This window comes from Rattus norvegicus, chromosome 8 (assembly GCF_036323735.1).
Source record: "Rattus norvegicus strain BN/NHsdMcwi chromosome 8, GRCr8, whole genome shotgun sequence".
Taxonomy (NCBI): Eukaryota; Metazoa; Chordata; class Mammalia; order Rodentia; family Muridae; genus Rattus; species Rattus norvegicus.
The window spans coordinates 116,819,501-116,842,245 of NC_086026.1; the positions used below are offsets into that span (position 1 = coordinate 116,819,501).

The following is a 22,745-nucleotide window of genomic DNA, read 5'->3' on the forward strand; positions in this document are numbered from 1 at the left end:
TTCTAAACAGCCCCTCCCTCCATTTTACCAGCCAGATTATAGCAGGCAAACTGGGGTTCCCTGGCTTGTTCTCAAAGCAAACACTGGGCTCCTAAGGAAACAAAGGAGGGTGGGATGGCAGAGGCTGGAGGAAGAGAGAAATGAGGGAGGGAAGAGGGTGGTACAGCGGAGCCACAGAAGCTCACAGTTGGGCCTCACACAGAGGAGCAGAGGTGGGGGTGGGGCAGCTCTGGGACAAAGCTGTGCACCTGCCCTACCCTACTTCCCAAGTAGACTAACTAGTCCTTTAGTACCCAGGCCCTGAGAATGGGCACAGGCATGGGACAGTGCTATTCCCAGTAAATCAAAGAATGTTTCCTTTGTTCTCTCTGCAGGTGAGGCCGAAGGGGTCAGAGCCCTGAACCTAGGCCCACTCGGGCCCAGCTGTCAAGAAATCTCCTAGACTGTTGCTTTTGTCACCTTGACTTGTCCCTCAGCATAACCTCAAATCTATATGCATGTCTTGTATGTAAATGGATGTGTATGTGTGAGTACACTTGTCTGTTCGTGAACTTGTGAAGCCCAGAGGTCAACAATGGGTATTTTCTTCTATTCCTCTCCATTGTTTTTTTAAAAAAATTATTTTATGCATACGAGTGTTTGCACACATGTATGTGCACCAAATGTGGCCTGGTATCCAAGGGAGTTAGAAGGTATCAGACCCCCTGGAGCTGCCATCTTTCCAGCTCTATCATCCTTTCTGTCTGTCTATCTATCTATCTATCTATCTATCTATCTATCTATCTATCTATCTACTTGGAGACAGGGTCTCTATTCAGATCCTGCTGTTCTCTATTTCAGCCATATTGGCTGGCCAGTGAGTCCTAGGATCTGCCGTCTGAGCCCTGCCCAGTGCTGGGTTTGGAGACAAATCCTACTACACCCACCTTCTGTTACCAGTGCTAGGGATTCCCAACTCAGGTGCCCAAGCTTAACCAGGAAGTGTTTTCCTGCTCACTGAGACACCTCTCTAGCCCCACAAATCTGTTTGTTTGTTTGTTATTTCTGTTTTTTGAAATAAGGTCTCATAGAGCCCAGGGTAGTTTTGAACTTACTCTATTGCCAAGAATGACCTTGAACTCCTGACCCTCCTGCCTCTGCCTCTTGAGAGTTGGGCATGCGCCACCACACCTGGCTTAGGAAGCCTTAGGGGTCAAGAGCTCTACCAACTGGAGCTATGTTGTCAGCCTCCAAATCTCATAAACCTAAGTTTCCTCATCGCCTTTCCCCATAGCTAGAGTCTCCGCCTCCTCCCTCATCCTCCTCCTCTTCCTCCTCCTCCCTCCTTTTCCCAGCTCCTCCCTCTTCCTCCTCCTTCCTTCTCCCCAGCTCTTCCCCCTTCTCTAAGAGTCTCCTTAAAGTCACCTCCTTTCATGAGCCCTCCCGATCATCTTTCCAAGAAAGATCTCCAACAGTCTTCTTTCTCCCTTTATTTCTCTTTCTGCCTATATAGTTTCTGTTTGTTTATTTATTGAGTATAATTTACAGTCACTAAAATGTACAGGTCTCACAGGTCTGGTTCAATGAGTTTAGACAATCCCACACATCCGGGGAGCCACACCCCCATCAAGATGGAAAACATTCCCAGCTCCCCAGAAAGCTCCCACGTCAGAGTCCTTTCTACCTCCTCTGCCGAAATGCTCACAGCCTACAATTAGCTTGTCCTTTTGATCACTCCTTAAACAAATGTACACAGATACCGTGTTTCCAGTGTGCCTGGCTTTGTTCTGAACATGATACAAATATTAGGCAAAGAGGACATAATTATCATTGTTTTTTTAGATAAGAAACTGAAGCACTAAGAAAGGAAATAAGTAGGCTCTGATCACATGATGGTTCTCCAGCTCCTTTTATGGTAGTGTCCTGACCTGGCTGGGAAGGAGAGGGGAAAAATGAGGTCTTCGTCTGTTCCACCCTATAAAACAGGTAGGGAGGGGCTGAGGGTCTAGCTGCAGGCTGGTTCTGCCCTGGCCACTGTCACAGAGAACGTTCTGTCACAGCCAATACAGTGGGTCTAGGTCCTGTTGGTCAGAAGGATTTAACCCAAGTAAGGAGTTTGTAACTAAGTCCTCTCGAATAACAATGTAGGTCAGGATGACCTGTCCAATGTGCAAAGACCTTTCTGTGGACTTCCTGGATGATATCCAGTTAGAAGGCACCTTCAGGGGACCACCCCACGTTACAAGCAAGCCATTCATATTTACGAAGGAGGGGGCTGGAGAGATGGCTCAGTGGTTAAAAGCACTGACTGCTCTTCCAGAGATCCTGAGTTCAAATCCCAGCAATCACATGGTGGCTCACAACCATCTGTAATGAGATCTGATGCCCTCTTCTGGTGTGTCTGAAGACAGTTACCGTGTACTTATATAATAAATAAATGATTTTTTTCTAAAAAAAAGATCTCCATCTTCCCTTTCTAATCTTCACTGACAAATTGTGTCTGTGGACCGTGACTTCCCTTAGACATCCATCTCAGTCACAGAATAGTAAAGTGCTACACTCAAAAGCAGGAAGGGGGTTGTAAAGGCTAGCCAGCAGATCCCTCCACTTGTACAGAGGAGAAAATGAAGACAGGACCATGGATGGCCGCGAGTCATGGAGCAGGGATCCATGTTTGCTCTGTCCTTCCCAGAAATTAACACCAGGGGTATTCTGTCCCCTATGCCATGCTCTGGACCATCTTCTAAGCATCCATGGCTACAACCCTCCAGCACGTTTGCCGTAATGGGGTTCCATGTCCTCTTTAGTAGTCTCCCACCATGAAAAATCAAGAAAAACCAGATAGCCAAGGCACACAGACACAAATCTGACAGACAAGTCACTGACACAAAGATCAACAATGAGACAACTTCTTATCAGACGGTCATCCGACCCTTCAGTTAGCAATCCTGGGGATCTTGGGGTTCCCTATGAACACACCAAGATGTTATGCCCAAATCACAGGGACCCCAATATCCCTGTGGAGCCAATTCTGATGCAAACACAAAGAGGTCTTTATTAATGAGCTCGTGAGCAAGAACTCACACTGTCACCGTCACAGTGGGTCAGAAGTGAGAGCCTTAAGTCTAGGGTGCAGGTTATTTATTGTGGTTACAGCAAGATTGGGGAATTTCCATATGGGCCATCAAGTTAATATTTTTTTTCTTTTTTTCGGAGCTGGGGACCGAACCCAGGGCCTTGCGCTTGCTAGGCAAGCGCTCTACCACTGAGCTAAATCCCCAACCCCCAAGTTAATATATTTTTTTTTGGTTCTTTTTTTTGGAGCTGGGGACCGAACCCAGGGCCTTGCGCTTCCTAGGTAAGCGCTCTACCACTGAGCTAGATCCCCAGCCCCCCAAGCTAATATTTTTAAAACTGCATTTCTGGTGTAATTTGCAAGACCTAAACACGGGGGCAAAACCACCTGACAAACAGAATGTCTTAGGCTATCTCTATACACCTTGACTCTGCTGTTGTAGCCTGACTGGCTGCTGCTTACAGTGGGTTGCCATAGGATGTTTGCTCAAGTGGACTTTATGGTTTCCTTCCTAGAAGTAGAATTTAGCCCCTTCTCACAAAATGGAATGTCTCAAAAAAAAAAAAAAAAACAACAACAACAAACAAACAAACAAAAAAAACAGAGTTGGTTGGACTTTACAATGTGAGCCATAGAACAGAGTCTGTCTGCTTGATCACCTTGGGTTGCCAGTCCTGGGGCACAGGGCCTGCCACAGAGCCCCACCCTGTCTCTGATATTACTTGCAAATTAGGTGAATACATCCATAAAGGAGCCCAGAAAGAAGGAAACTCTCACAATGCATTATGAGAACAAGATAAGAACAAGAGGCAGGTTCCGAAAAGATCAGGAATGACATCATGGCCAAACTTTCTGTACTTTCCCCTCCATTCTCCCTGGCAAACTAGAGTTTACTTCCTCTTCCAGGGACCCAGGAGAACTTACTCATGTCCCTACAGCAAGTAGACGTCATTCACGCAGATTTATGATTCTACATGAGTCTTCTTAAAAGGTGTCCCCAAGCCAGGTGGTGGTGGCACACATCTTTGGTCCCAGCACTTGGGAGGCAGAGGCAGGTAGATCTCTGAGTTCGAGGCCAACCTGGTCTACAGAGTGAGTTCCGGGATATCCAGGGCTACACAAAGAAACTCTATATCAGAATTTAAAAAAAAAAAAAAAGGTGTCCCTAAGCATGAGGATGAGCACAGGCCCAGGGACGGGAGGCCCAAACTCTATCCCTAGCATGTCCTTATCTCTCTGGGCCTCTGTTTCCCCAAATGTAAAACTGTAAGACTGTAAGCCTTAGTAACAAAGAGAACAGGGCCTACTTGCAAAGTACCTGTTGTAGCCACTACTACAGTACCGCCCAAGGAGGGACCGCCTAGCCACACACCTGAGCCCACTCAGGTCTATTCAGAATGGGCAACAGTGTGCCCAGTCACAGCTGTGGGATGAACAAAATGATTAGGGTAAAAGCTTATGGCAAACCAATAGGCTGGAACCCTTGCTTCACATCAGTCCTATGTCTCCTGGGCTCCCTGGTGGTCCATCAAAGCTGGGTGACAGCAGTGACACACTTGAGCAGCTCCACCACGGCAGCTAGCACCCAACAGATGTAAACAGCTACACAAGTGGGACCTCTATGCACATGTACACATACACTATAGGGCTTCCTTCTGAGGAATCGAGGCTCCTGTCTGTTGTTGAAGTCTGGATCCCACTGAAGCTCAGCAAAGTACTGAATTTGAAGCAGCATGCTCTTGGATAAATGACACTTCTCTGGTCTATGCCTCTGAGGCAACGGTTTCCACCTTGCCTTCTCCCTCACCGACCTTTGCCAAATTCTCTCTCCTGCCCTCAGAACTGGCAGCCAAATGGCCAGACCCTAGCAAGCTAGGGACTTGCTGGTGCCCTTCTGGCATCCCCAGGTGGAACTGGGCCTCAGAAAAGCTAGCTCCTCTCCCTCCCCATAGAACCTCAGAATTCTGCCCTTTCCCACCCAAAGAAGGCCTAAATTGAGGGTGGATTGATTCTTGAGTTCCAGGGCTCAGAACACAACAGCAGCATCTGTTTGTTTGCAATTTAGAAAGCACTCTGTTGTCCTTTATCTCATGGGAATGCTTGGTGCCACCCTGTGAGGCAATCGGGGTGGGAACCATTAGCCTCAATTTTCAGATTAAGGAGACAAGACTGAGGAAGATGAAGTCATTGCCCTGGGGCCTCAGTGTGGAGGCTGGGAGAGGAGAACTGAGTTTTGAAAGAGCATCTAAGGGGGAGGTGAGAGAAAGGGGTTGGAAAGTCACAGCTCTAAGACTCTGGAGACTAAACTCTTACGTAGATGTGTGAGTAGGCGTACAAGCACGTGGAGGTAAATATGTGTGCGTGCAAATGGAGGTGTGCACACGCATGTCAATATGCAAGGTGTACAGAAAGTCAATTTCTCCAAAGTGACTAGCAGAGAACTGGCCACCAGGAGGTTTTCAAAATAAGAATGATGGCCACAACTCCACCTATGATAGCCTTGCCCAAGATGGAGCCTGGAAACTTCCCACTTTTCCCACTGACGTCCTCCATTGCAGGAGAGTTGTTAGCCTGCATTATCCATGGCCTGGAAATATGTTCTATCTTCCCAGAGTTATCATTGCACAAAGCTGAGACATCAGCAACAAAAACAGCCTTGGAAACCAGCTCTAAACGTTCTTTCCCAGTCGCCTGTAGCCCAAGGAGGGCCGCTTATCTGGAGACCCACCCTCCCAGCCTGTGTCCCTGGATTCAGCTTACTCTAGATCTGGGCTTTTCTCAAATCAAAGTGATCCCACCAACACTCTCTCTCTCTCTCTCTCTCTCTCTCTCTCTCTCTCTCTCTCTCTCTCACACACACACACACACACACACACACATACACACACACACACACACACACACACACACACACACACACACACACACACACAGAAGGCATCAAGACTATCGGTCTGGACGGACAGCTTCCTTGGACATCCCTACTAACAAATCCACCACCTCCACGTGCCCCAGCCAGTTCACCCAGGCATAATAGTTTTCTGGCTTAGGGTGGAACGCCTGCTTGTTCCAGGGGAAGTGGGCTGACTTTTAATCTTTCAAGATGAAGCTCTAGGTGTCTTGCTAACACACAACTCCACAGACACAAGCCTGGAGTCTTTTTTTTTCCCAGTTATCCACAAAGCACTCCAAACTCCATTATCTCCCTATACCTTGGGCACTGACCACAAGATTTCAGCATTATATAATTCCAAAGCCGGAGCGAAGCCAAGGGGAGAAAGAAACCCTCCAATTGTCTCTAGAATGAAAAGACAAAATTACTGGAAACCCATTTAAGTTTGTTTGTACAAACAAAGACAGGTTTCTGAGCTTCCTGGAAGTTTTGGCAAAGAAACAAACCAGGTACGCGCTCCTGGTTTTATAAGAGACCAAACTCCAAGAGGGATTTGGTATCAACCCTCCCATGAAAGTCAACAGTCAAACAGTCTAGCAACACCTTTCTATGGTAATTTTGAAAAAGGTATAGGAAGATACAAATGGACATATGTAATATGGATTCCCCTATAAAGACGACTTAACACATTGTACCTGCCTGGCACCCAAGCCAGCCAGCCAGACCCTTTACTTTCTTGGATTCCAGCTGTGTTCTAGGCAGGAGGACAGAGGGGAGTGCCAAGGACTGGTATATTCCCTCCAACACTTCCTTGCCCACAGAAGAGGTTCATCCTGCCTCGGGCCAGGGCAGACAGGAAGCTGAAACACTTCTCAGCTGCTGATGAACCAGGGCTGTGTATGCCCAGGGTCAAGCACTGGTGCAAAACAGTGTTCTGGAGAATAAAAGCTTTTGACTCCCAGAGGAGGCTACAGATAAGCATAGCACAAAAATTAGAAAGGGGACCATGGGCAAGGGTCTTGGTGTCTTGCTAATACCAGGAAGGGACAGGAAAGGTCTCTGAGGGTAATACATGTGAACACACGTGACATGGAAACCAAAAGGGAGTTCCTGGAGGTGGAGGGGGAAGAGAAGAGCACAGGGAAGGAGGGAGAAGGAGAAGCAACAAAGACCAAGTACATTTGAAAACACCGTAATGAAATCCAATGTGTGTGTTGCCTTAACAAGCCCTCCTAGGCTTCCTTGTTGACAGGTTTCCAGCTCAGCCATCTCCCAGGGCCCCTGGCTCCTAATTCTACAGTGACTGGGGACTGGGAACCCCTATAGGGACTACTTTATTGTTTTTATAAAAGACGCCATTGGAATACTGGGATTCATTTTTCAACCTTTTGGCTTGATTTATAAGATGAAGCCTATGAAGCCCATGCTGGCCTCAAACTCAGGATCTTCACCTCCCGAGTTCTGACACTGCAGGTCTATGCCACCACACCTGACTCCAGCCTACCTATGGGACCACCCTGCCTGGCATTCTGGAAGGGTTATTAAGACACTTGCCAGGGGCTGGGGATTTAGCTCAGTGGTAGAGCGCTTACCTAGGAAGCGCAAGGCCCTGGGTTCGGTCCCCAGCTCCGAAAAAAAAAAAAGAACCAAAAAAAAAAAAAAAAAAAAAGACACTTGCCCTTGGCCTTCACCTGCCAGTGTGCCCTGCTTCCTGTTTTTGCCTACTGACAGCTCAAGCCACAGTCTCAGCCTCAAAGCTGGGTGCAAACATCATCCAGGTCAGTTCAGGGTACACAGACAAGAGCCTCTTTCTTTTAAATATTTTTAAGTATTTGTTTACTATTATTTTGTGTGCGTGTGTAAGCTGGTGGATTGTGCACTGCCATAGTAGTAACATAGGGTGGGTCCTTGCTAGAGTCTATTCTCTCCTTCCATCAAGTGGGTCCTGGGGATCAAACTGAGACCACTGGGCTTGGTGGCAAGCGTTTTACCTGCTGAGCCATCTCACTGGCTTGACAAGAGTTTCTTTAAGCGTGGACCTTACAAAACAGAAGTCGTCACAACTCCCCTCTTCCCCCTCCCCACACTCCCTGCGGCCGTATCCTCAAGAGTACCCCTGCTATTTAAAGAGCTGGTGGTGATGTCAAATCTACCTTCTTAGCCACAGTTTCGAATTAGAGCCTCAGACATGTGCCATTACTCTCTCACACTCATTCTCCCAGCTTTTGTAGCTCATTACGAGAGCTAATGGAACCAATTTTGCAGCTATGGATTAGTTGGCCTGGCTCCAGATCAGGCCGCGCTTCATTAAGTTCTGACCACAGCTTGTCTTCTGTCTCACCCTGGTCATTTACCTTCTCCTCCTCAGATGCAAAGTTCCAGGGAGGTCAGCCCATATGATACCAGTGACCCCCAAATGTCCAGGCCCAAGCTGGATGCCTAGAGGAGGACAGTTTGGGGTCAGCATGAGCACCCCCTTACAAAGCAACTGTTCTCCCCTGGTGCACAGCCCCACACTTGTGCTGATACATCTCACACTTCCCTCACCGTCTCTGGAGAAGACAGAGCAGGGGAAGGGGGCTCTCTCTCTGTGAGGTTAAGTGACTTACCCAAAGTCACACAGCCAGCTGGCGAGACGACACTTGAACCCAGAACTGTTGGCTTCTAAGTACACACATATACACACATAAATACATACTGAGGGCAGAGTGGGGGGAACCAAGCTTGGTAGATATGTCGACAGCGGCAGATGTTTGCGGATCCCATGCCCTGTCCTAGATACGTTTTACGCATTAGCTCTTACCCTTTGTCAGCTGCACTGTTACCCACCATGCTCCACTGAGGAGACTGGCTCAGAGGTTCTGTGGCTTCCCTGGGTCACGTGATTTGTATAAGGCCATCTCCAAGTCTGAGAAGTCCCTGGGATCCCAGATTCTGCTCTCTTCCCTACCAAGGCCGGTCCATTCCCAGATCCCACAAATATTTCCTGGCCCTACCTTGGTGCCAGTCCAAAAACTTGGCAAGCAATGCTGTCACAAACACTCTATCCTCAAGGTTTGGGGGTGGGGGGTGTCTGTGCCTGAGTCACTGCTGTGTTTGATGAGGAGATTTGCTCTGGGAAACCGGCCTTGGCCCCCTCTCTTCTACCTTCTTTTAGGAGCGGTACTCTTGCAGAGCAGGCAAGATGGGGAAGACTCGCCACTGCAAGGGAACCCAGAAGCACAGAGGGCTTCCAAATGACAGCTCCCCTTCCAGATCAAGGCCAGGATTCCTGGCAGGTGGGGACCTCTCTGACCATGATTCCTCCGAGTTCTGAGAGGAAAGGAACAGCTGCAGTGCCAAACTCTAACCTCCCTAAGACGCACAGCTGACGACAGCGCCAAGGCACTTTTGGATGTCAGCAAGTCTCAGAACAGACTCCTCTGATTTATTAAATTTTGACGGTCTCAGTTCGTCTGCTTCCTGCCAGTCCCAGACAACCGAGAAATAAAGACAAAAGGGCCAGGTCTGGTGGGTCTGAGAAAGGGGAGAAATGTTGCCAGAAAAAGAGAACAAGACGTCTTGTAGGCAAGAGCGGGCATGTGAGTGCTAGTTGGGGTGAATTGGGGTTCCAGTGCCTCAGGTCATGCAGGGCAAGAGCAGCTGTGACTACAGAGTTTCAGGAGTGACATACCTGAACACTGAAGGCTAATTCATCCCCATACTTACCACCGGTAGGCCATTCCATACCTCTGAAAAGTGTGGCCAACTCATTCTCCAGGTGGTCTCAAGACACACAGAGTTCACATGAGCACAGGGATAAGCACATATTGGTGCTCTGGGGGACTACTGTATCAGGGATGGAAATGGCTTTCCAAGTTTGTTTGATGACACCTGGCTTCCTCTAGGCCTTGCCTTGAGATAAAAATTACACCCTCCTCCCTGTTTCCCAGAACTTAAAGAAAGCTAGGAGTACCCCGGGAGAAATCCAATTGGTCAGAAAACAGTCTCGGATCTTCCAAGGGGCAAGCAAGACTGGAAGTCCTACAAGTTCACACTCATACAGCTGTCCAATGTCTACCACTACCTTCACAGAGGAAAAATTCTCTCTCTCTCTCTCTCTCTCTCTCTCTCTCTCTCTCTCTCTCTCTCTGTGTGTGTGTGTGTGTGTGTGTGTGTGTGTGTGTGTGTGTGTGTGTGTGTGTTTCTCTCTCTACTGGAGCTGGAGAGATGGCTTAGCAGTCAAGAGCTCTGGCTGATCTTCCAAAAGACAGAGAGTCTGACTCCCAATACCTACACGGTAGGTCACAACTGTCTGTATGCAGTCCCAGGTAATAAAGCTCTTGTCTGGGCCTCAGTGCACAGCAGGCACACAAGTCATGTGTAGACATACATGCACTCATACACATAAAATTAAATTAAACATAAAAAATAAACACAAATACTGATCAGCAGGGAGAAATTTCACAAGGTCCCACCCTTAGACAAAGAACTACAATGCAAAGTGGTCAGCCCTAAAACCGTATGTACACAAACAATAAAAATGGACTCAGGGGGGTTGGGGATTTAGCTCAGTGGTAGAGCACTTGCCTAGCAAGTGCAAGGCCCTGGGTTTGGTCCTCAGCTCTGAAAAAAAAAAAAATGGACTCAGGGCCAGGCGGTGGTGGCACATGCCTTTAATCCTAGTACTTGGAAGGCAGAGACAGGCGGATCTCCAAGTTCAAGGCCAGGCTGGTCTACAGAGTGAGTTCCAGGACAGCCAGAACTAAATACAGAGAACTCTGTCTCAAAAACAACAACAACAACAAAGAAAGTGGGGGGGAGCTCAGCAAGTAGTATTTATATATTTGTTCATACATAGAAAGAAAGAAGGGAAAGAGATGAAATTCTATTCAATAAAAATTATATATATGTGTGTGTGTGTGTGTATATATGTATATGGTGTCACTGCCCTCAGACACACCAGAAGAGGGCATCAGATCCCATTACAGATGGTTGTGAGCCACCATGTGGTTGCTGGGATTTGAACTCAGGACCTCTGGAAGAACCGTCAGTGCTCTTAACCACCGAGCCATCTCTCCAGCCCCCCCCCCAAATTATATTTTTAAACTGGGCGGTGGTGGCATACACCTTTAATCCCAGCACTGGGAGACAGAGGCAGGCAGATCTCTGTGGGTTCAAGGCCAGCCTGGTCTACAGAGAGAATTCCAGGACAGTTAAGGGTACCCAGAGAAACTCTGTTTCAAAAAAAAGAAGAAAAAAAAAAATGTGTGTGTGCGTATGTGTGTATGTGTGTGTGTATGTGTGTGTTTAAACTATACAAAAAATATACTACTACATTTGTCAGACATTACCCCAGTACTATTTATTCTACAACAGTATAAAAGAGAGGATGTTTTCATCATAAGAGCAGAGACTTTAGTAAGTACAGTGTTTTGTTTTGATCTCAGAAATAATGTCCCTTTTCTGGTGGTCTGTCTTCACAAGCAGATCTAAACCTGGCCAAAAATAGGTGCCTCAAGTGGTCAGTTGTGTTATAGCCATGACCACGTAGCTGGCACAGGGTTAGAGGGGACAGTGGCTACTCCATCTAAGCATGGGTGACCTGGGCAAGTGAGGCCACGCACAGATGACATGTGCTGAGGTACTCAACTTCTAGCCAGTTCTAAAGCAAAGGGACCCAGTACATCTGTAACTCCCAGAAGAATGGTGGATAGTCTCTCGTACTCTGGATGTCACGGACATGAAGGAAGACGTGGGGCTGGAGAGGCTGGAGAGGCTGGAGAGACAGCTCAGGGGTTTCAAGCACTGGTTGCTTTTCCAGAGGACCTGGGTTCAATTCACCATATCAGGCATCTTGCAACTGTCTGTAACTCCACTCCCAGGGCTACTGGGGCACCAAGCATGCGTGTGATACACAGACATACAGGCAGACCAAACATCCATGCACATAAATAAAATAAAAAACTTTTTAAAATGAAGTGATGACAGAGAAGATGGCCCAGGTCCCTTCACAGGCATAGCAAGCGACCTTCTGAGCCTATCCTCCAGCCCTGCAGTTCCTGAAGTCTGTAACTGCTCAGCTTAGCATCTTTCCCTCTTCCCTTGGCTTTGTCCATGTCTCTGCAGCTCCCCATACAGGTTTGCATGAGTGTAGGCAGCGATCTCTCCATTCAGATTCCTCCAGAAGCACCAGTGATGTGTCCAGGCTGCCAGCTTCCTGCAAACCATGACCCCCTCCCCAATTCCCAGGCCCTCTATCGTCCTGTTTTTGTCCATCCAGAGTATGCTTAAGTCCCCAGTACCCTTCTGGAAGAATTTTCTTATCTCCAAGAGCCATACATGGAGTCATGGCCATGAGCAGGAGACTGCGAGAGACCCTACCCTCTTGGGGACCAGGACAGTGGATTGGCACTGCCAAGGGACACCCTTGTGAAGGGAATGGGCTACAGTGAATCATTTCTGCTCTCTTGAGCCTTCTGGGGGAATGTTCCCTGGCACTGGGTCAGCCTGACTCAAATATTTAACTGAGCCCTGGAAGAGAAAGGAGAGGAGTCCCCCAAATCTGAGTCATAACCCCAGAGCTTCCTGTCTCTTAACTGTCTACAGACCCTGCTGGTAGCATCATGTATCTGACACTTTCTATGGCAGCAGTGTTCACTGAGTGGATAGGGACAGCCTCTCTGGAGCATCCTCTGGCCAGCCTCCACCCTGCAGCTCAACTGCTTGTAAGGGTAACCCCAACAGAGAGCAGGACTCCCTCCTGCCCACTTCCCTGGCACTGTTCATGATCCCTGCCCACCCGAAGCACCCCAGTCAGAAGGAAGACCTTTTGCCAACCAAAGCACCCAGCCCCTCATTTTACAGATGGGTCGATTGTGGCACACAGGGAGGGATGGCGGAGAGTCAGGAATTGGCCACCTGCCACGCCTGGGCTCCGGCCCAGCTTGGACACAACCCTGCTCTGTGAACGTGGGTGAGTTACTCTGCCTTTCTGAACTTCTGTGGCTGCAGCCATGACGGAGGGAATGGTGACCATTCTCACGCTCTGCTGACTGCAAGTGGCGCTCTCAGCCAGCTCACCTGGTTAACTGCCTACCAGAGACCAAGGAGACACATCTCAAGAAGAGTCATGTTCATGCTGGGGAAACCTGTAAGACAAGTTCTCGGTCCTCTGTAGAGGTTGATCCCCTTGGGAAGGGAGCAATGGGTGTGACTGATCAGGCCACTGAAGAGTCTGGAAATAGCCTCTGAGATTACTGGAGTAATTAAATATGGTCTAAAAAGTCTTGGGGATCATGCCAGATAGTGTAGGGACAGCTCACATTCTGTCCCACCCTGCAGAAACAGAATCAGGCTGTAACTCACATTCTAAGTCCACCCAGTCTCTCCTAGGATCCTCTGCTAGCTTTGAGGTTCTGGTAAGACCCCAGTCCTTTCCTTCCCTGACTTTGGCCAGGTAACCTCAGGAGTAATAATGCGCCTAGCCACACTGTTGTCCAAGCAATAATCTTAGACCGTTGGGCCATAAAGAGGTCCAATAAGGAGAGGCCGCAGCTAAAGTTGGCTTCCCACTCTCCACAGGGACGCCTCAAGTTACAGCCCAAGTGCGCCTGACTCCACTATTCTGCCAGCACCTGGTCAGAGCTGACAGCAGGAGGGGACCTTGGGAGTGGCATGGGTACGGCCAGATGCTCTTTGCTCTTGTCTCACCCCCACCCTCCCCTGAGAATGGGGGAGCAGTAGGCTGACTAGAATGAATCCATAGCACCTGTCCTGCCCTGTCCTCAGCCTGCCCTTAGCCTGTGGTCTGCAGCAGAGGGAGCCTGTCCAGGCCGGAAATGCCAGAAATAAGCAGTGGCAAGGCCTAAGAAAGGAAGGATGAACCACAGAGGGAGGAATAGGTGAGAAAGGAAAAATGGAAGGGACAAAGAAGTGAAGAAACGGCACCTGCAGAGAAGTGGCAAAGACTAAGGCCTGATCTTAACAAAGTGGCAAGTTAGCCCCAAACCTGCACTAAAAGGGAAAGCCATGCTCTCAGCACTTCTGTCTGTCCTGTGCTGAGAAGGCTTTCAGGGTGTCCTGGATTCCAGAGCCCTGTATTCCAGCTCAGGGGAAAGCCTCTGTGGTTCTCACACAGCAGGGTTCCTATCACAATTGAAACCCTGCAATCTAATCCACTGAGTTCCAAAAGGCCAAGGGGAGGGGAGAGCTGGGCAACCCCAGCTTCCTGCATACCATTCTCTCCACCCTGTGAGGGCTGGTTCCTCCGGATGCAGAGGGAACTCAGTAGAGTCCATATATGGGCCAATAACGTACCACCAAAAAAAAAAAAAACTGTGCCAGAGCCCCTACCCTCTGAGAGTGTGTGCTAGCCGTCTCCTTATCAATGCAAAGATGAATACAGCCAAGGGTAAATCCTGCTCTCTGACATACACACAAACCCAGGTTCGACCACAGAGATAACTACTACCATTCTCACCTCTTGCGCAATGGCCGGCTGGCAGACTTGGACATCCGCTGACAGCCACAAGGTTGGGGACACGGGAGGGTGAAGAACAAGAGAACCAGGGTTATCCAGTTCCCGTGATAATGCAAAGAGGAAAACTACTACCCCAAATCTGAAGCTAAAGAGACACCTGTTGCCATGGAGACCAGACCCTGAACAATAGCCCATTTGACCCAGACATCTCTTCTGCACTCTTAGCAATGATGCTTCACCAGTTACCCCACCCCCCCAACACCCTTCAGTCCCTCCACTGTTTCACAAGCCTGTGACATTGGTCACTGAAACCAGCCACATCCTGCCAGAATCTGATCTAAGAGTGAGGAAGTGGTACCCCACAGCAAGTGCTAAGGACCTAAACCAGACATACTGTCACACACGCCAGACCATTCTCTGTCACTGTATTTCTTTCTCAGACCAGGGGTCTGAATTAAAGAGGGTAACACCTTCCAGAAAGCCCCACCCCACCCCTTGCCTTAGTTAGGGTTTCCATTGCTGTGGAAGAGACACCATGACCGAGGCAAGTCTTATAAAGGACACCATTTAATTGTGGCTGCTTTATAGGTTCAGAGGTTCTGTCCATTATCATCATGGCCGGAAGCATGGCAGCATCCTACTGGCTTCCAGGCAGCTAGAAGGGTCTCAAAGCTCACCCCCACAGTGACACACTTCTTCCAACAAGGCCACACTTCCTAATAGTGCCATTCCCTGGGCCAAGAATATTCAAACCACCACACCTCTGTACCCCAGTGCAGAGAGTTCTTGCCCACTCAACAGTCAGACTTTGTGTCTATGATACACTGGCCTCAGCTTCATGAGGCCTGAGACAAGATGGATACAGTCCAAGGAGCCCCAGGTTCGTTATAACCTTGGTATACTGACCTCATCCAATCACATCTGAGAATTCACAGATAGAAACATCCACCCAGTCAGTGAACTGGAGAGATAGAGGCAAACACCAGCATTATCACACAGGGCTAAACTGGGACTGCAAAGATTCCCAATACAATTATAGAGGGCAAAGCCTGCATCCTTCTAGAGTCAGGTCTCGGAGACTTTCCCGTCCTCAAGGACTTGCAAGTTGTGCCAAGACTGGCATCAAATTTCTTGGGCTTTGCTCAAGTCTTGCTATCTATTAGATCTGTACTTGGGGCAAGTCTGTGGTCTCTCTGAGCCTAAATGTCCTCGTTCATAAAAGGAAAATGATAAGGACTCATTAAAACAATACATAGTTGTACATTGGAGACAGGACCTGCCAGATAGACTTCTCTACAAAACTGTCAGCTATTCACAGGAGTTACAGAATCCACAGAACCAGGGGCTGGAGAGATAGTCCAGTGGTTAGAGCACTTATTGCTCTTCCAGAGGACTTGAGTTTACTTCCCAGAAAACCTAAGTCAGGCAGGCAGCTCACAACTGATCTAACACCCTCTTCTGGTCTCCGTAGGTACCCACATACAGATACACATGTATATACATAGGGGTTTGTCTGTTTGTCTGTTTGATTGTTTGAGACAAGGTTTCTCTTTATAATCCGATCCTGGAACTTGCTCTGTAGACCAGAGATCTGCCTGCCTCTACCTCCTGAGTGCTGGGATTAAAGGAATGTCACCACTGTCTAGCTACACGAGGTTTCTTAATTTTAAAAATCTATATAGCCAGGGCTGTTGAGATGGCTCAGCAAGTAAGCCACCAAACTGACAATCTGACTTCAATCCTGACTGCACATGGAAGTAGGAAAGAATTTCCTGCTACATATTGACCTCTGACCTCCACATGCAGGCCATGGCATGCACACAACCAAGTGTGTGCATATACATACAAATGAATAAATATTTTTTTAAGAAAGAAAACCTTTAAGTTTATAATACCAAGGGATGCTGGCATTAGCTCCTAGATGAAACGGTACAGTGGCGAGAAGATTCTGGAAGACTGGCAGAACAGGGGGGATCTCAAAGGTATGCTGGCAGCCCACTTTTCATCGGAGCATGATATAAAGTATAGCTTCTTTTTTTTTTTCCTTTTCTTTTTTTTTTTTTTTTTTCGGAGCTGGGGACCGAACCCAGGGCCTTGCGCTTGCTAGGCAAGCACTCTACCACTGAGCTAAATCCCCAACCCCTAAAGTATAGCTTCTTAAACTGTGGCTTAGAGGGGCTGGGGATTTAGCTCAGTGGTAGAGCGCTTGCCTAGGAAGCGCAAGGCCCTGGGTTCGGTCCCCAGCTCCGAAAAAAAGAACCAAAAAAAAAAAAAACAAAAAACTGTGGCTTAGACCCTGTGTGGGGTTGCCTAACTGAAAGTGGGAGTTGCCAAAACATTGGCGACAGTACAGGTTCCTGAACATAAAGCCAGCCAAGGTGCTTGCTGCCGTGTGGCCTGTGCTGTCCACACTCCTTCCCTGCATCCTTGGTTCTGAACACAACACAACTCTGCGATGTGCACACCATCATGCCAGGCGACACAGAAGCCGCCTGCCTGAAGCCACCTCTGTTGAGAGTTAATACAATCGTATATTATGAATGGCAGTGGCTTTAAAAGAACACGTTTACCAAGTTGTCTGCTCTAGTTGTCTGCTCTTACAGACACACGATGGTTTAATTACAGAAAACAAGACCTTTACTATTTCCCTACCTGCATCCCTCAGCATGCATTACACGATTACATCCTTGGATCGCATTGTTAGAATATTTGATTTTTAGAACTGCTGTTAGAGCAGTTGACTTGAGTTACATTTAAAAAAAATTTCATTAAAATGGATTTTGGCTTGAGATTAGGACAGAATTTCCAACAATTTCTGAAAAGGGCTCAAACATACTTCTTCTGTTTCTTGTTTTATGTGTTTTATCTGCATGTATGAATGTGCACCCTGTGTGTGCGTGTGAGATGCCCATAGAGCACAGAGGAAGGCATTGGATACCTTAGAACTGGAGTTATAAACAGTTGTAAACCGCCATGTGGGTGCTGGGAACGGAACTCCCACCCTTCCGTAAGACCAGTCAGTGCTCTTGAGTGCTCAGCGATCTGGCCAGCCCATTCTTCTTTGTTAGAGACAGGATCTCACAATGCATCGCCGGCTGGCCTCGAACTCACAGAGATCCACTTGCCTCAGCCCCCAAGAGCTAAGATTAAAGGCCTGTGCTACTACTACTCTCTGTCACTTTGTATATTTATGCAAAAAAAAAGCCTTAACAACTATAAAATCACAATATTGATCAGCTCTGGAAAATACCCCAAGCCCTATGAAATCAAATATTCAGCCAAAATGTCTTTATGTCAAAAATTTAAAAAGCACATTATCTCAATAATATGACATTCTGCATTCATCTTTGGTAACTAGTCATATTGTAGCCATGACAAAGAATTATTTTATTTTATTTTATTTTTTTTTAAGATTTATTTATTTATTTTGTATACAAGTACACTGTAGCTGTTTTCAGACACACCAGAAGAGGGCATCGGATCCCATTACAGATGGTTGTGAGCCACCATGTGGTTGCTGGGATTTGAACTCAGGACCTCTGGAAGAGCAGTCGGTGCTCTTAACCACTGAGCCATCTCTCCAGCCCCAAAGAATTATTTTAAAATAGATGTCTTACAATTTACTATCAGCAAATGTATAGGCTGTATACCTATTTTATATATCTATAGATCCAGTGTCATGTAAAACATTCTCCAGCCAAGTGGGAAAAAAAATTTTTTTGAGAAGCCCCTAGTATAACAATCTCAGGACACTCAAGCCCAATCTGAACCCTCTTTTAAGACACTTTGCAGGCCGGATGCTCTCCTGAAACCTGTTTAACCAAACTGGTAGGTGCCACCAGTTCAGGAACCTCTACCAGATATTTCCCTTCTAAGTGCTGAGGACCTTTGAGCAGTGAACCCCTTTCCTTTCCAGGGACTCTGTTGTGCAGGGCCTCTGGCCCATCCATGTGTTTCTGACCTGTTGAGGAAGTAACAAGGAGCAGGGGCTGATCTGACTGATAAGGAAACGGTAGGTGAGGGGGTGGTGGCTGCCTAGGGAGAGAAAGCCTGCCTGCCTGGCAGCCCCACCTAGCCCCAATTCCACCTCTACAGCACCAGCCTCAACAGGCCATCTCTGCCCATGGATCTATAGGGCGGGGTAATCCCTACCTCTTCCCCCTAACTCCCCACACACACACACACTTGGCCTTTGACTCTCTTTCAGGCTTCTCCCTGCCATTCTGGGTGGAGAGAGCCTGTGCTCACAGGTGTGGCCCAATGGCAGGTAGGTGACAGAAAGGACCATACAAAAGGACACTCCCTTCCTCTGCAGACCTCCTCAGTACCTCTGACTGGGAAAGTGAAGCTGCTGATTCCTTTGTGAAGTTCCAGGCCTTTAGGCTGGGAAACAGCCTTCCCTGTGGTTAATAGAGACTGGAAAAAACTCCTTCCAAAACCCTGAAGGGCAAGTTTGGTGATGTCAATAAGAATTTATGAGCCACTGCTATATGCCAAGCCCTGGACCTAGGTGCTCTGGGGGTAGTTTTGATTCAATGACAGAATAGCTTTAGGGGCAAAGAAGGCTCCATTGCTCCAAAATTCACAAACTTGGGTCAGCTTCCTGGGAGAGGTGAAAGCAGGATTGAGCCTGCATAGGTGGGAATGGCAGGCACCATTACAGAGGAAAGACCTATGGGTACAAAAACCAAAGGACTGAACTGCTCAAGTCTTGTCTGCCATACTCAGAGGCTCAAAGTATATAGAGTCAAATCTAAGACCCTGGTGACGCCAAGCAAGCTCTCCTGGTCTCGAGGGTGTCATTTCCAATCTTATCAGGGGAAATAGATCCTCTGTGGCATGTGCTTCCGGACAACGTCGCTGTGGTCCTTCCTACACAGGACACATCTAGATCAGCCTAGCTTACCTGCCATCAGCACCAATGGAAAGAGCATGAGGGAGCCCAGTCACCCTCTGATCTTCAGATTAGAAGGAGGATGCTCCCTGGAGAGACCCCATCTGGAAGATACCCCACCCAGCCAGCCATTCTGTTCTCTTTAACAAAGAAGAGAAGAGGAGGCCCTGGGAGCCCAGAGCGGGGAAGAGAAGGGTCCCTAGTCCTGTTGTGTAGCAGTAGAAGCAGAATAAAGGATCCTATTTCTCCTCCTACGTGTACTCCTCCCCGGTCTCCCCAGGGTCTTCCATGTTTTTACTTGAAGGTACTTAGTGCCGTGGTCACATCTGCTTTTCATCGGTTAGGCCTAGGAAGGAACACACTCCCCCTTTCCAGTTCCAATGATACAGCAAAAGGGCTTGGGGAGCCACAAAAAGCTCCAGTGGTCACAGAAGTTGGCCTGGGAAGAGAGGCCTTGCTGTGCATGGGACACAACCAGAATGAGCAGTGGTCGGAAGCTGAGAGAAAGGGGAAGGGGGCAGGCGGACCTGCTCCGCTAGGGCCCCACTGAATGACAGTAGCTACAGGGACAATGACCACAGTCTTCCTGTTTCATGGATGCCTGCTGCATTTAGGCTTCCTGCTAGGTTCTGTCTAACCCCTCAGGCAATAAAGCCCAAAGATGGGCATGAAAAATTCAGGCTACACGATCAAGCCAAGCCAGCCTAATTATCTGAGTTATGGATCTAGGAAGGCACAGAGCCCATGACCTCCTAGGCTGAACTAGAGCAGCTGAGGAGAGGGTTAGGACCCACTCAGGGCCTGGCTGAGCTCCTTGGGCTCCGGTCTGTTACTCTGCTGAAGTTCCCCATACATCCTTCCTCTCCTGGGCAGAGGACAGAAACTGTTAAATGAGAAGGTGCTAGTTCCTTCCCCAAGGCCAAGCCACTAAAACAGCACATACACAGAGGTAGAGCTGGTCCCTTCTGGAGAGTAGGAGCCAAGATCAGAAAGAATTAGAATGAGAGCCACATCTAATCTCTTTCTCCCTGGAGGGTAAATTTAGGGCCAGATCCTAGAGCCTTCAAGTCATGCTGACCCATAATCTTAAGGGGAACAGAGGTGAAACTACTTCAGAACTCCACTGTTCCCAGACCAGGACAGGGAGAAGGTGGGGCCCTAAAATAGGAGGAGCTAGAGTGGAAGCTGCTGTAGCCACAAGTTCCCCCAGTCATTAGTCAGACACTTCATCTATGGGGGAGGTGTAGGCCCAGCCCTGCTTAAAGCTGCAACTGCCTGGGTTACAGGCTACAGGCTCTCACTCATCCCCACTGTGCTCACAATATGTGATCCCCAGAAGGTCAGGGTCAAAGCCTCAAACCTGAGAAGAGGTTCTCTGGCCTCAATCACCCGCTCACCCTCACGCAGGCTGCCTCTTAATTCAAGCAGGACAACTGGTGGTAAGGGAGAAGGTAAGGCTCATTATTCATCTCCTCAGACCTATCTGCCACGAGGAAAGCCACCTTCTCACCCCTGCCTGGGACCCCAAAGCGCTATTCTACTGTTGGGTTAACGAATAAAGAACCTAGGGTCCAGCCCTCAAGTCAGTCCTTACCCTGCCCTCGACCCACCGTCATAATCCCCTCTAGGGTCCCGCTTGAGAGCCAACCTCCTCTGCTTTCAGCCTGGTACACCAGGGAACGACAAAGAACGGGGCCCAGGCGCTCAGTAAAATTCTTTTGGATCTTGTGCTTGAAGAAACTGCTGAAGCCTCCTCTCTAGGCCTCTTCCAGGCCTAGATCAAGTACGCCACGTGTTTTATCTCATTTTGAGTTCACATCAACTCCCGTTCTCTCCCTGAACAAAATCGGCTATCGCCCAAGGTCACAGAGCTGGCACAGACACAAGGTAGAGATTACAGCCACAGCTACAGGACTCTGCACCCTGGCTCATGAAAAACAGAACTTTATGAACTTCCAGGAGTTACTCGCTCTCCACCTTGATGTTCCAGGAAGGTGCCAATGGCACCACCTCTAATTGAGTCTAGTTCCCAGTGACAAAAAATTCAAGGTGTTCTGGAGTACGGGGTAGAGGTGGGGTGAGGACACGGGTAGGAGTAGGGCCTCTTGGACTGCCCAAACCAGATTCAGGTAGTGAGATCAACTACTCCAAGCCACTCCCCCTTCCACCTACATCAATGTGCCAGCCTCTAGGGAGTATGATATGGTAAGTGGTTCCTCATCGTCTGCCCGGGGTGGGTCAGCCTAGGAGCAAAGTTTGCCCCTTTCCACAAGGGTCCACCAACTCATCAAGAGCCCAGCAGTCAAAGAGGCTTATAGTCCTGCCTCAGCAGTCGGAAGCCGTGAGGAGGAAGCAACCCCATTCTGAGCCTTGGGAGCTCAGCCCTCAAGCAGAGGGAAACTTAGACCCATTCCTGTAGCAGGAGCTAATTGCAGAGGATGGCTAAGAGTAAGAGCATCCTTTGCGCCTAAACACAAGCCCAAACCAGAACCACAGCGCACAGCCACTCCCTCCTGCCTTCCGGTACAACAGCTCTACTCACACTGACTCCTCCCCCTTGCTCTTTGGGACCCACCCTGAGCTTAGGTAGGTCAGCCTGTGTTAGCCTGTTTCCGCATGTGTGAGGCTGAGAGGACCATGAGTCTGACGCTAGAGGAAGAGTATAAAAATAAAACATGATGCTGAGTGTAGATGTTTAATAGAGGCCCCGAATATAGATACACCCACAGGTATCTGCTGTTGGACCCTCCAGGTCATCCCAGCCCTCCGAGAGATGATGGGTCACTAACCTTCAAGGCACACTTCTGCCCAGAGCGCCGATGGTAGCACTCTAGTACCTTGCCGTTCACACCCAGACCCAGCACTTGCTTGGACAACTGGTAGTCATCAGTCACCGCGTACTTCTTGGGTTCCCGTCGCACACCTGGGGCCGGAGCACCGCCCAAGGCGGGCGCACCGAGCGCACCTGGCTGGGGCACAAGACTCCCCTTCTCCCCCGCCGTCTCGCCATCCATGGCCCCCACGGGGCGCTTGTAGGTAGCCCCAGCCTGGCACGTCCAGAGGCACCTGAAGGAAAGGGAAAGAGTCACTCCCCATCGAGACTTTTTGGACACACCCCAGCTTTGGTTTCTCCAGAACTAGATTGACTGGGCTGCTGGGCCAAGACAAGCTGGAAACTGCCTGAGAGTACCTACGTACAGCAGGGGGAGGTGATCCCTCAGCCCAGGCACATGTGGAGTTGAGGAGTCCGGCGCAGTGAAGCAGCCAGGTCTTGAGAAACGGCCATATAGGGGCCCAGGAAAGGCGTGCCAGGCGAAGGCGCACTTGATGGCAAAGCACTAGACGGAAGTCATGTTGTAGGCGAGAGGGGCAAGAGATAGTGAGGCCTGGAGTCCGCTGCGGAGGGGAGCCCTGGACCCAGAGTCTCGCGGTCCGCGCCCCA

General features: G+C 48.8%; 1 protein-coding gene across 2 annotated transcripts in view; it reads right to left on the minus strand.

The window, feature by feature from the left end:
• The window catches only part of Mapkapk3 (MAPK activated protein kinase 3), a 33,800-nt gene extending 11,072 nt beyond the window's left edge, over positions 1–22,728 (minus strand). The window contains exons 1-2 of one of the 2 annotated variants that reach the window (NM_001012127.1): positions 22,498–22,728; positions 22,093–22,369 (exon numbers count right to left, since the gene is read on the minus strand). In NM_001012127.1, the coding sequence (NP_001012127.1) occupies positions 22,093–22,317 (225 nt within the window). In that variant the 5' untranslated portion in view covers positions 22,318–22,369; positions 22,498–22,728. Of the gene's footprint in view, positions 1–22,092; positions 22,370–22,493 lie in introns of both variants that reach the window. The other variant, XM_008766531.4, reaches the window with a different exon arrangement.
• Positions 22,729–22,745: the final 17 nt, after the last annotated feature.